The sequence below is a fragment of the Musca vetustissima genome, unplaced genomic scaffold (assembly GCF_032173495.1).
Source record: "Musca vetustissima isolate MV318-11 ecotype Yass unplaced genomic scaffold, APGP_CSIRO_Mvet_v1 utg410670, whole genome shotgun sequence".
NCBI lineage: Eukaryota > Metazoa > Arthropoda > Insecta > Diptera > Muscidae > Musca > Musca vetustissima.
The window spans coordinates 14,338-27,628 of NW_026882649.1; the positions used below are offsets into that span (position 1 = coordinate 14,338).

The window sequence follows — 13,291 nt, forward strand, 5'->3', positions numbered from 1 at the left end:
AACTGCAAGCCTAGCGCTATCCATGTTGGGTAACTTGATTAAAATCTAGGTCTTAAGGGGATTTTCAGAGTAGGGGCCAGACAACATTAGATGTCTTCTCAAATATCTGAGTATACCCCTGAAAATATCATTTCTGCTTATAATTAGGATTCTCAATAGAAATGGTTTCGATTTTTATGTTGGAAATGGATGCTGCTTCAGACACAGAGTTCTTAATTGACTTGATTTGAGAGAGTAAGTCAGACCAAAATTGCGACCATTATAAGTAATAATAGATAGTTTGACCCACATAAGTAACCTAATTCAGCTCATAAAAATATTATGATCTGTATGTAAATATTTCGAGATGTTATACCCTCCCAATATAGTTGGATAGAGTGAGATTTTTAAAAAATCATAAATGTACTTTCTTGAATATCTTTAGGAAAGGTTTTCGAAAAAATTAAAACTAATTGCAATAATTTTCTCATATTTCAGAAAACCTTTTTAATAACTGCCCTTACCACATTAGCCTGCATGAGACTGCTGTAATAATAAGGAAATATGGCAAATAAATTTCAAGCAATTGAAATACCACCATGTGTAATGGATCCACAGGTATGTTCGATGCGATTATTCCAATAAATGTCATTTATTTAAAAACATTGTTTTCTTTTTTCTAGACCCAACTATCCGATGCCTTGGCTAGTAAGAATATTAAGGAATTTCGCGTGGCCTTAGATTTGGGTGCCGATCCCTTGAGACTGGACAATAATCATTCGTGTATTTTCGAAAAGGCGCTGAGTATGCCGGGTTGTGCCCAATTTGTTGAGGAATGTCTTCAAAAGGGTTGTAGTCCAAATAATGTGAGTTTGCATACAAAACAAAAAATGATTTAATAAAAACATGTGTGTGCGTCTTTTGTTCTTCATTTCAGCGCAATCCCCATTTGGTAAAATATGCCATAAGTTTTGCAGCCGACTCGCAAGACCCCCAAATTTTAAAGGCCCTTCTAAAATATTCCAATGTTATGGTGGATAAAAAATATCACGAGTTAACGCCCCTAAACTCATTGGCCAAAAATATCAACAATGATAATGTCAATAATGTCAAAGAATGCATGAAGTGTCTATTGGACTATGGTGCCTCACCGAACATACCCAATCAATCCGATTTTACACCTCTCCATTTTGTGGTGAGAAATCGTAAATTAGATGACATTAAGAAGCGTGAAATTGCTGAAATGTTTTTATCCCATGGCGATATTGATTTGGATACATATCGTGAGGGCGAATTGAGAGAGAAGTTAATGGAACTTTATCCCGACATGAAATTGCCTGAGGTTCGCAGCACAACAGAGGTTACCATGGAAAAACTGTTGTCCTACATCAAATGTGATGATACGGAAAAATTCAAAGAACAATTCCCACAATATCAACTGAACATATCGGATAAGGATAACTTGAAGAATACCATGAAGGATGAAAATCTACCACTGCTATTGGAAGCCATACGTAAGGGTCACAATGAGGCATTTGATATGATATTGGCGAGTGGGGTTAATTATAATGCGGCGTTGAGGGGTAACCGTCCCATGGAAGTGGCCACCATTTATGGCAACAGCCATGCCCTGAGACGCCTCTTGGAATTGGAGGATCTGAAAATGGGTGATCATGATTATCCCTTGATTACCGTGATACGTAAAATGAACGAACAACCGGCCCAGGAATATTGTGATTATCGCAAATGTTTCTATACCCTATTGGAATCGGATCGAATTGATATCAACGAAATGGATAAGACCCGCTCGACACCCCTGCATTATGCTGTGAAATATCGTAACACCGAAGCCATACGAGAACTATTGAAACGTGGTGCCTATATTGGTGTGAAGAGTAAATTCCATGAACTGCCCATCGACGGCATGAGTCCTGAATTGCTGGAGGAACATTTCGATCATTGCATTAGTTCAAATGGTGCCCGTGCAGGTGATGAATCCTTTGAGATTTTAATTAATTTTATGAACTTGATGCCTGAGATGAGCGGTTCCAAGCCAAAGGCTAACCACCATCTACGCGAAGAAATGGCTCCGATTGCCTTCATAGCCAAAACTAAGGAATTCCAACATTTGCTGCAACATCCGCTGATTACCAGCTTCCTATTCCTCAAATGGCATCGTCTCTCGACGATTTTCTATATCAATTTTCTGCTTTATTTCTTCTTTGCCGTTTCCATTGTAGCCCACACCGTTTTGAAATGCAGTGAAAGTGATTCGAATGCGGCCACGGCGATTTTTGGCCTCATCTCATGGGTGGGCATTTTCTATATGATATTGCGTGAGGCCATACAATTTGTCATGTCACCGATACATTATTTCCGTTCGCCCACAAATTATATGGAAGTGGTGCTCATCGTTCTGGCCATTATAACATGTAGTACATCCAGCTATGATCTGCAGAAAGAGAGAATAATCCCCGTCCTTACCATGCTTCTTATTTCGGTGGAACTATGTCTGCTCGTTGGCTCCCTTCCGGTGCTTTCCATTTCCACGCATATGCTTATGCTGAGGGCTGTCTGTAAAAGTTTCATTAAAAGCTTCACACTCTATTCGATCTTTGTCATCACTTTCAGTTTGTGTTTCTATATTTTGTTCGGTAAGCCACAGGTGGATGCTGATAATAAACCTGTACCGCCCGAAGATGATGATTTCAATAAATTCTCCAATCCCTTGGCATCGATGATTAAAACCATTGTCATGTTAACGGGTGAATTTGATGCAGGCGATCTTCAATTCGATTCCGTTTACAGCTACTTACTCTTCCTTCTCTTCGTCTTCCTGATGACAATTGTCCTGTTCAATTTGCTCAATGGCTTGGCTGTCAGCGATACCCAAGCCATTAAAGATCAGGCGGAATTGAACGGTGCCATTTGCCGTACCCAATTGTTGACACGTTACGAGGAAGTACTCACCGGTCGTTCGGAACGTTCCAGTTTTATTGTCAACCATGAGCCATTCCGTTCGATTTGTCGTCGCCTGATGAATCTCTATCCCAATTATCGTCACATTGCCATAATGCCAAATGATAGCAATAAAATTCTGATTCCCATTGGTGACACCTACGAAATGAAACCGTTGAATGGCAATTTGAGGAAGAACTCCTTCCATCCCTTGCCCTCGAATGATATGGACAAGGTGAAGAAACTTCTCGATCCACCAGTACAATTTTTGCCTTGTCTCTGTTCCTGCGTCACCAATAAATGTTCCGAAATGGATCGTCGTACTGTCAAATTGGCCATGGCTGTTTTGGAACAGAAAACCGTCAAAATGGAAAATCGCAAACGATTGCAGGATACCGAGAATCGTCTGCGTAATATTGAATGTAAAATGGATGAAGTATTTAATTTATTGAAAGCCATTAAAAATGATATGAACTGAAATAAATGTTATAAAATATATATGAATAATAATGGTAATAATTAATAATAATTTAATATATTAATTGTAAGAATATTTTTTTTTATCAAATATATGTAACAATAATGTGTTTTTTCTAAATTGTATACACAAGTTTTGCATTTGAAGTGCTAAGTATTAATAAATTTATATAAAAATAAATCTTGAAATTTTTTTTTTGGACCCCAAAAAATATTCTTTAAAAATCCACAGCTCCAGAAAAATTATTCTCTAAAAAATCTACGGCTCTGATGGACCCAAGAAAAAATATTCCTTGAAAATCCAGGCCTCTTATGGATCGAGTCAAAAATATTCTTTGAAAATCCAGGCCTCTTATGGACCGTAGCAAAAAATATTCCTTGAAAATCCAGGCCTCTATGGACCGTCGCAAAAAATATTCTTTGAATACCCAGGCCTCTTATGGACCGTAGCAAAAAATATTCTTAAAAAATTCACGCCTCTTATAGATTGTAGCAAAAAGTATTCTTTAAAAATCCTTGCCTGTTAGCAAAAACTATTCTTTAAGAATCCACGCCTGTTATGGACCCCAGAAATAATATTCTTTAACAATCCACACCTCTTATGGATCGTAGCAAAAAATATTCTTTAAAAAGCCCCGCCTCTTATGGACCGTAGCAAAAAATATTCTTTAACCAGTAAGGAAAGTGGTAAAGTCGGACGGGGCCGACTATATGATACCCTTCACCACTTTGGGTAAATTCAACAGATGAATCTTAAGGGAACCCCCCCATTCTCGATTTTTTATTTTTAAGATTTTAAATGGGCTGGTAAATGAATACCAATGCTTGTTAAGGTTTGTAACTTGGCACATATATATTTGAAGATTTAAAAAGGAAGAAAAATAATTTACAAAAATTTGTTGTTGTTGTTTTGTTGTTGTTTTTTGGGTGCAAAGAAAAGTCCACATTTTCTATGGCGGGCATGATAACTCCTCACTGGAACATCGGAATCCGAAAATTCCAACTGTGTTAGAAAGAGGACATGTCTGGCTCTCGTATGAACTAGGATTATTGACTTCGCTCTAAAATTAACAAAATGGTGGCCCTTTGAAAATTTTTTTTTTGGAAAATTGCCGATTTTTTACCAAAAACCATGTTAAAAAATAAGGAAGATCTTCACCGATTGGCTTTATCCTAGTTCATACGAGAGCTATACACTCTCAGAGAAACGCTGCAAAATTTGGAACCGATTGGATTATTGGTTTTTGAGTTATCGTGCCCGTCATTCACAAAAAAATGTTTAGAGTAAAACGCGTTTAAAGTTTGAGAAGCCCTTTAGCCGTCACTTAATGTTGATACAATAAATCGGATATATCTTCAAGACTTCTTGAGATTTTCACTTGAAATTTTGTAGAGACATTCCTTAATCAGATTCGAATTATATCAACAAAAATTTTGACTCCGAGAATGGGGGGGTCCCCTTAACAGACGTCGCATTTTTGATTTTCACGAAACTTAACACACATCATTCTAGACTTTATTCAGTACGCAGTACCAAATTTCGTGGAAATCGAAAGGTATACAGAGACTTTGGTACACCATTTTCCTTAAATCGGACGAAAATATATATGGGAGTTATATCTAAATCTGAACCGATTTTCACGAAACTTAGCACACATCATTCTAGGCTTAATTCAGTACGCTGTGCCAAATTTCGTGCAAATCAAAAGATATATAGGGACTTTGGTGCACCATTTACCTTAAATCGGACGAAAATATATATGGGAGCTATATCTAAATCTGAACCGATTTTTCCCAATTTCATAATTTATAGTGGAGAGATTTGGTACCTAATAAGAACTCGACGTACTAAATTGCAGTCAATTCGGTCGAAAAATACGATCAGAACCCCCAAAATACCAAAAATATTTATAATTTTTTTTATATATTTATAATTTTTAGTAGGGAAATTTGCTACCCAATAAGAACTCAAAGTACCAAATTTCAGCGCATTCGGTCTAAAAGTGCGATCAAAACCCCCAAAATACCGAAAATTGGGGCTACCCTCATATAGGGACTATCCGAAAAAATTGACCTATATTTATAATTTTTAGTAGGGAAATTTGCTACCCAATATGAACTCAAAGTACCAAATTTCAGCGAATTCGGTCAAAAAATGCGATAAAAACCCCCAAAATACCGAAAATTGGGGCTACCCTTATATGGGGACTATCCGAAAAAATTGAACTATATTTATAATTTTTAGTAGGGAAATTTGCTACCCAATAAGAACTCAAAGTACCAAATTTCAGCGAATTCAGGTAAAAAACGTGCTAAATAACCTCAAAATACCGAAAATTGGAGGGTACCCTTATATGGGAGCTTTGCCTAAACGTGGACCGATTTTCTCCAATTTCAATAGGGTTCGTTCTTGGGCCAATTAAGTGACCTGTGCCAAATTTCATTCAAATCGGATCATAAATGCGACCTGTACTTTGTTATCAAAAATACATGGACGGACGGACAGAGTGACGGACGGACGGACATGCATAAATCGACTCAGAAAGTGATTCTATGCATATTCTCAAAAGCAACCATGGGTCTATCTCGATTATTTTTGCCTGTTACAAACATATGCACAAAGACATAATACCCTGTACCACAGTGTGGTGAAGGGTATAAAAATCCACGCTTCTTATAGACCGTAGCAAAAAATATTCTTCAAGAATCCTTGTCCTTATTTTCAAAAATCCACGCCTCTTATGGATCCCACAAAAAACATTTTCTTTAAAAATCCACGCTTCTTATGGACCCCAGAAAACATTTTCTTTAAAAATCCACGCCCATCTTTAGCCCAGAAAAAATATTCTTCAAAACTCCACGCCTTTTATGGACCCCAGAAATAATATTCCTTAAAAATCCAAGCCTCTTAGGGACCCCAGAAAAAAATTCTTTAAAAATCCACGCCATTTGGCTGATGAGGTTCTTTAAAAAAATCTTTAAAAATCTACGTCATTCGAATAGGTATAGCGTCGTCTAATGCACCGCGATCATACTCACCATTAGTGTGTTTCTTCCCAAAAAAAAAATGCTTTACACACAAAAATATATAAATTTTGAGTTTTCATTTATTTTATTACACAAAATATTTTATTTTTGCTTTTAAAATCAACATTTCTTAAATTAATTTATAAATAGCTTATTTTATTGGTATTTTATTTTGTTTTGCAAACCATCAGTTTCATAATATCAAAAATTTATTTGTTGTTATCAATCTTATTTTTTCGCCTTGTTTTTTTTTGTACTTAAGCATTAGTGTTTTTTTTTTCCTCTTCTTCTAATTTAATTAAAACAATTAAAAACATCTTATTAGCTAATGTACATAAATATAAAATTGATGTTGTTGTTATATTCTTCCATAAGTACTGTATGTTTATTATATTGTTGCATATACAACTTTTATTACTTAAATATTAGTATCAAAAAGAAAACTTGTTACAAAATCTATACTAAGCAAAATTGGGATGCTTTTCTTCTTTTGTTTTTCTTAAGTCTTAAAATTATATTTAATTTATTCAGCAACTTATTGGAAATTGTTAGATTAATTGAATATATATTTTTTTTTCTGATGAAGCTGAGTTAAATTTCATCGTCTGTTTTGTGGTGTTTGTTTAACATAAATTTTGCATTTTGTTTTAATTTAAAGCAATTTACAAGAAAGGCATTTACAGGCCAAATTTCAATTTTCAAATAAATTATTTGACTTATTTCATTTTATTGAATTGACTATCATCATTTCGAAATATATGTCACAATTCTTAATACTGAAATATTTTTTTTTTTTTTTGGAATTGTGTAAGAGTTTGAATACAAATTTTGGAAACCATATTATTTGAAAATAAAGTAGTTGTCTTAATTTTTTCTGTTAAATATTGTGCGATATTATCAGCTTTAAAATTATGTTTTATTTTTGTATTTTATAAATTATCAACATTTATTCTAAAATACATCATTTTGTTTAAAATCATATAAAATCTTATATATTATTGAATATTTTTATATATATAACACATGTTTCTTATGCGTAGACACCATTAATACTGTTTTCTTTTAATATATGCCGAATTCGAATTTTTAAGGTAATATGCGAGACTTTCAGTCATCTATGGGTATTTTTATGGTTTGTACAATCGGAGAAAAATCGTACAAACGGCTATGTAATGTTTATGATTGCCGTAGGTAACTACAAACTCCAATACATAAATATGGAATTCCCCTTTAGGTTCAGCTATGGTACCTACTCCCTTACATTCAATATTCAATTTTTACTGTTTTTCTGTTAGCTACCTCTCCGTCAAGATATTTTTTAAAGAAACCGCATTTATGACGTTGGTTTTTTGAAAAACTTAAAATGTGCATGTGTCCAATACATTTATGTCGAATTCCCCTTTGGGTTCTGTTATGGTAGCTATTCCTTTTCATTCAAAATTATTATACCCTACACAACTTATTGTCAGGGTATTATAGCTTTGTGCAGCCCCAAGAATTTGTAAAGCCGCGAAATATTGGTCCTAGACCCACCTTTAAATATACCGATCGTCATATCTCGACTAGCTGAGTCGATCTAGATATGTGTGTTCGTCCGTCCGTATGTCCATTATATTTTGTAAACACGATACAGGCCACAGTTATGGACCAATCTTCACGAAATTTTTTTGTTTTTGGTAAAGATCGGTTAATATCTAGGGGATGAAATGGACCAAATACTTAACTTTTATCGGTTTTTCTGGTCGCTCTAGAGGCCGCAATTATGACCTAAACATTGTACATAGAGAAGGGGATCGGGCCAAAGAATAAGCATACCTGTTTTTATAAGGATCGGTCAATATTTAGCGGGTCAAATAGACCCTGACTTTTGTGCGAAAAATTACAAAATTTGTATTCTATTGCATATAGATTTACCCCTGAAGGACATAGACCCGAAAAGTTGTTGGTACATCCAAGGGCAGTGCTTGACCTTTAAATTCATACCAATTATATGGTCGTATGTACTCAGATGTGGGAGTTACACTTAAATATTTACAGGTACTAATGTATTCCGATATTATTTAGTAACCCTTTACCACACTAGAGGACGGAAATATAGGATAAAGCCTACAATTTACGGTGACGATCAGATAATCATATTGTCATGAAGTGGACCGAAAACTTCATTTTTTGTGTTTTTTCGAGTCGATCTGTAGGCTCCAATGATAATAAGAAGATCACAACACAAGGGAAGGTAATCTGGACAAGTAATTAGAAGGGCTGTACTGAACATTAGTAATAATTGTCGGCCTCTAGTTGATCCAGATGGTTCAAAAATCGCGAAATATTGCCCAAGTTCAGAATATAGATCCTCAGAAAGTTAGTTCTTCGTGAAAGTTGCTCCGCTCACTGATTTTTTTTTAAGAAACCACATTTATGACGTTAGTTTCTTTTAAAAATTTAAAATGATGAACAAGGTAACCTAAACAAAGAAACTACTCCAATTTCGAGCGTCATCCAGAGCAAGTGATGTGGCAATAGTTTAAGCACTACTAAGTGAACAAAGTCGCCTACTCTCCTCTAAAATAAAGTGTATTTTATTGGATGCTTAGAGCTTACGGCTTTGTGGAGTAAATCATTGCACTTCCCTCATATGTGGTACCAAAACATTGAGGCAAAACTAGCGAGACTTCTAGAAGACGCAAAACTTCGATTCAATGAAGGAACTGTTTCACATGACCGAGGTAAAAGAAGAATGGTTGGTTTACACCTCCACACGAAGCATGAATAAACAAATAATCTACTTTTTGTATTGAAAAGTTTAAAAGTCAATGTTGACTTTTGATCTTTGACGAAATCAAAAGGTCCACTTTTCATACTCGATTTTCGATATTTTTATCACACATCCTGAATACCTATACCTTAGCGCCTTAATCATATATATATATATATATATATATATAAGTATATATATATATATACTTTTTTGAGATTTACGCCGGACGTCGAAAATATCGACAAAATAAGAGAAATGAGCGAAGTTTACCGGCATATTAGCAGTCGTAACATCGCCCAGGAGCTATAAATCGATAAAAAAGAAGCTCGATGTTTAGGTGCCACACCAATTAACAGAAAAAAATAGGATGGATCGAATTTCAATTGACCAGAAACGGCCAGAATTGGTAAACAGGATAGATGTCGTGTTCCATCAGAACAACGCTAGGCCACACACATCTACAGCGACTCGCCAGATACTTCGGGAGCTTGGTTGGGAAATTTAAATGCATCGGCCATACAGTCCGGATTTGGCACCAAGCGATTATCATATTGCAAAATTTCATAAATGCGGTGCATATTTGGACTTCCAAATCGGACTTTCCGAAGCATGTTAAATAAAGTCCTATAGTTCATAAAAAATTAATGGATTTCTTTTTCCCCAACCTAATATATCCTTCTTTGAAAGTTTTATGTGCCATTTACATAAAACCGGACGAAAATATAAATGGGCGCTATATTTAAATCTGAAAACATCGCAAACGTCAAATTGTACTTAAGGGAAGCCCCCATTCTCGATTTTAATTTTTCAAGATTTTCAATGGGCTGGTAAATCAATACCAATGCTTGTTAAGGTTTGTAACTTTGTACATATATATTTGAAGATTTAAAAGTGAAGAAAAATAATTTACAAAAAATTTTTGTTCTTGTTTTGTTGTTGTTTTTTGTAATTAAAAAGAAGTCCTTATTTTTGATGGCGGGCATGATAACTCCTCACTGGAAGTGAGGAGTTGTCAAAATGGCGGACCTTTGACAGAATATTTTTGGAAATTCGCCGATTTTTGAACAAGAACCAAGTTAAACAAGTGAAAAAGCGTTAAGTTCGGCCGGGCCGAACTTTGAATACCCTCCACCATAGTTGTACTGACAGATACATGAAATGAAAATATAGGGAACATACCAAAAAGTGGGCATATACCGATAATTCTACAAACCGATTTATGTAAACCATTATGTACACCAAATACAAACTTCAGCAATTTTTAATGGGGATTTTTTCTAAAATCTGTAAGATCCAACAAGTGGACTGATACTGATAACGCATGGTAGAGTATAAAATCCTCAAACTACTGTAATTTAGATTACAGAGGGTATGCCTAAAGGGGGGGCCAATATTGATTACATAGTATAGTATATATATGAGGGCTATGCCTAATTAATGTCCGGTATATACCAGTTTTGAACCCAATATATTAATTGTATATCTCAATTCTTTCCTTCAGGAGGTATCACTCTATTGAGGAGATGACTAAATGTCTACCAATATATTTCATTATCGTCATATTTGAGTTTTTTTTTTATCACAATATCTTTAGAAGGCGGAATGCTTACAACAGATGGCTAAATCGTCTTTGTAGGGTACAAATTGACTATTCCCCGCAACACAACCCAACCGCTACACACGGAACAAATCAGATAACTATTTTAATATAAAAAAAGGGGGTTATATGGGGACTACCCCTAAAAAGGGTGAATTTTTGGTGGGGAGAGTTGTTACCATATACGACTACAAAATACCAAATTTCAGCGAAATGGGTTGAAAAACGTGCTCAAGAACCTCAAAATATCGAAAATTGCGGGTACCCTTATATGGGGGCTACCCGAAAAAATTGACCTATATTTATAATTTTTAGTATAGAGATTTGCTACCCAATAAGAACTCAAAGTACCGAATTTCAACGAATTCGGTCGAAAAATGTGATCAAACCCCCCAAAATACCGCAAAATTGGGGGTACCCTTATATGGGGGCGATCCCAAAATATGGACCTATATTTATAATTTTTTGTGGAGACATTTAGTACCCAATACGAAACCAATGTAGCAAATTTCAGCGAATTTGGTTGAAAAACGCCCTCAAGAACCCCAAAATACCGAACATTTTGGGGTACCCTTATATGGGAGCTATGCCTAAACGTGGACTGATATATCCCATCTTCGAACTTGACCTGCCTGCAGACAAAAGACGACGCTGTGCAAAATTTTGGCGATCTATCTCAACTCGTTTAGACGCTAGAGTGATTACAACAGACGGACAGACAGACGGACATGCTTAATTTTACGCTGATCAAGAATATATATACTTTATAGGGTCGGAAATGATTATTTCGATGAGTTACAAACGGAAAAACAAAATTAATATACCCTCCATACTATGGTGGAGGGTATAAAAATAATATACCCTTCATACTATGGTGGAGGGTATAAAAATAAGGAAGATCTTCACCGATTGACTTTATCCTAGTTCATACGATATCTATACACTCACAGAGAAACGCGTAAAGATTTGGAATCGATTGGGTTATTAGTTTTTGAGTTATCGTGCCCGCCATTCGCAAAAGAGAAAAAAACGTTTAAAGTTTGAGAAGCCCTTTAGCCGTCACTTGATGCTGAAACAATAATCGGCAAAGACTAAATATCTTCAAGAATTCTTGAAGATAATTCTTGAAGATATTTAGTCTTTGTTGCACCATTTACTTAAAAACGTACGAAACTATATATGGGAGCTGCATATATATCTGAACCGATTTTTCCCAATTTCAATAGGGTTCGTCCTTGTGCCAAATAAGTGGGCTGTGCTAAATGTCGGGTCCGGGATACGACATGTACTTTGTTTAAAATTTAACAATGACAAACGGACGGGCGGGCATACATAAATCGACTCAGAAAGTGATTCTATGAATATTCTTAAAATAACCCATGAGCCTACAACGTTTAATTTTGTCTGTCACAAACATATGCAAAATAAAATTACGACTAATCGAACATAATACCATAGATATAAAATTCGAATTCGGCATTTTCATAAATTTTTGGTAAGTTCTAAAACTTTTGCATTCCGGTGTAAATTGGTGCTTTTAAAAATTGTTTGTTAGAATTTATTATTTGTCATTATTTTTATCAAAACATCACTTGTTGTTTAAAAAAAAAAACACACACACACTTCAACACTAGTATCTTTAGTAGACATTAAGTAATTTCATTTATACTTTGCCAAAAAAAAAAATATCTCAAACCAATTCAACACAGAGACACACAGGGATAATAAAAATTATCCTCTTTGGCCCATAAAATTGCCAATGCAAACTAAATTTCCAACTAAAACCTGACTAGTTTCACAGTTATGTTTGTTCGTTTGTTACCACACACCGACAACAACAGCTGATGATGATGATGGATCTATGAACGGCAATGTCCATAAAATCATAGCTATTTCTATGCCTTCGTATATCATTCTTCACGTCCATGCTTTGCCGTAATCCCTTAGGTCATGGTGCATGAATGCCGCTTAAAGGCGCCACGATGTGATGGACTTTTGCTGCCTTTGGCCGATGTAAACGATGGCAACGATTGACGTCTTCTTCGCACCGCCGGACTTAGATTATAGCGAATGTTGGCCTGTACCAAGAGCTCCTTAAATATTTGTACAATTCCAGTATTTTCCTTGGCCGAACATTCGATATAGCCGCAGTGCCAATCTTCGCACACCACCATTTCGGTGACTTCATATTCGACTTGTCGTTCACTCTCGTCCATGTCGATTTTATTACCGACCACAACAATGGGTGGTTTGGTGCCTTTCTGTGTGATAATCTGCAATGAAATCGAAGAAGAAAAAAGAAGACAAAGGACAAGGATGAGTGTGTGTGCACAAAAGTGATTAGAATTACAAAAATTTGCCACAACACATTGCTATGCAATGATAATCTTGTTAATCAAAGACTAATTCTGTGAAATAACTGCTTGGGGTTTGGATTCGAATAAGTAGAGTCTGCCAAAGTGAAAAACCTCAACATTCTTGTAAATGTCATATGAGTA

At 35.4% G+C, this 13,291-nt stretch overlaps 2 protein-coding genes across 2 annotated transcripts; one reads left to right on the plus strand and one right to left on the minus strand.

Moving 5' to 3' along the window:
• Positions 1 to 543: 543 nt before the first annotated feature.
• On the plus strand, positions 544 to 8,757 carry LOC133329255 (transient receptor potential cation channel protein painless-like; the record flags this gene model as incomplete). The annotated part of the gene is made up of 4 exons (XM_061537748.1): positions 544 to 597; positions 663 to 845; positions 917 to 3,373; positions 8,737 to 8,757. Coding segments are annotated over exons 1-4 (2,715 nt in total), but the record flags the coding sequence as incomplete, so codon positions are not given.
• A 3,977-nt stretch (positions 8,758 to 12,734) lies between these two features.
• LOC133329257 (GTP-binding protein Rhes-like) lies at positions 12,735 to 13,066 on the minus strand (the record flags this gene model as incomplete). The annotated part of the gene is made up of 1 exon (XM_061537749.1): positions 12,735 to 13,066. A coding segment is annotated over one exon (330 nt), but the record flags the coding sequence as incomplete, so codon positions are not given.
• Between the last annotated feature and the right edge of the window lie 225 nt (positions 13,067 to 13,291).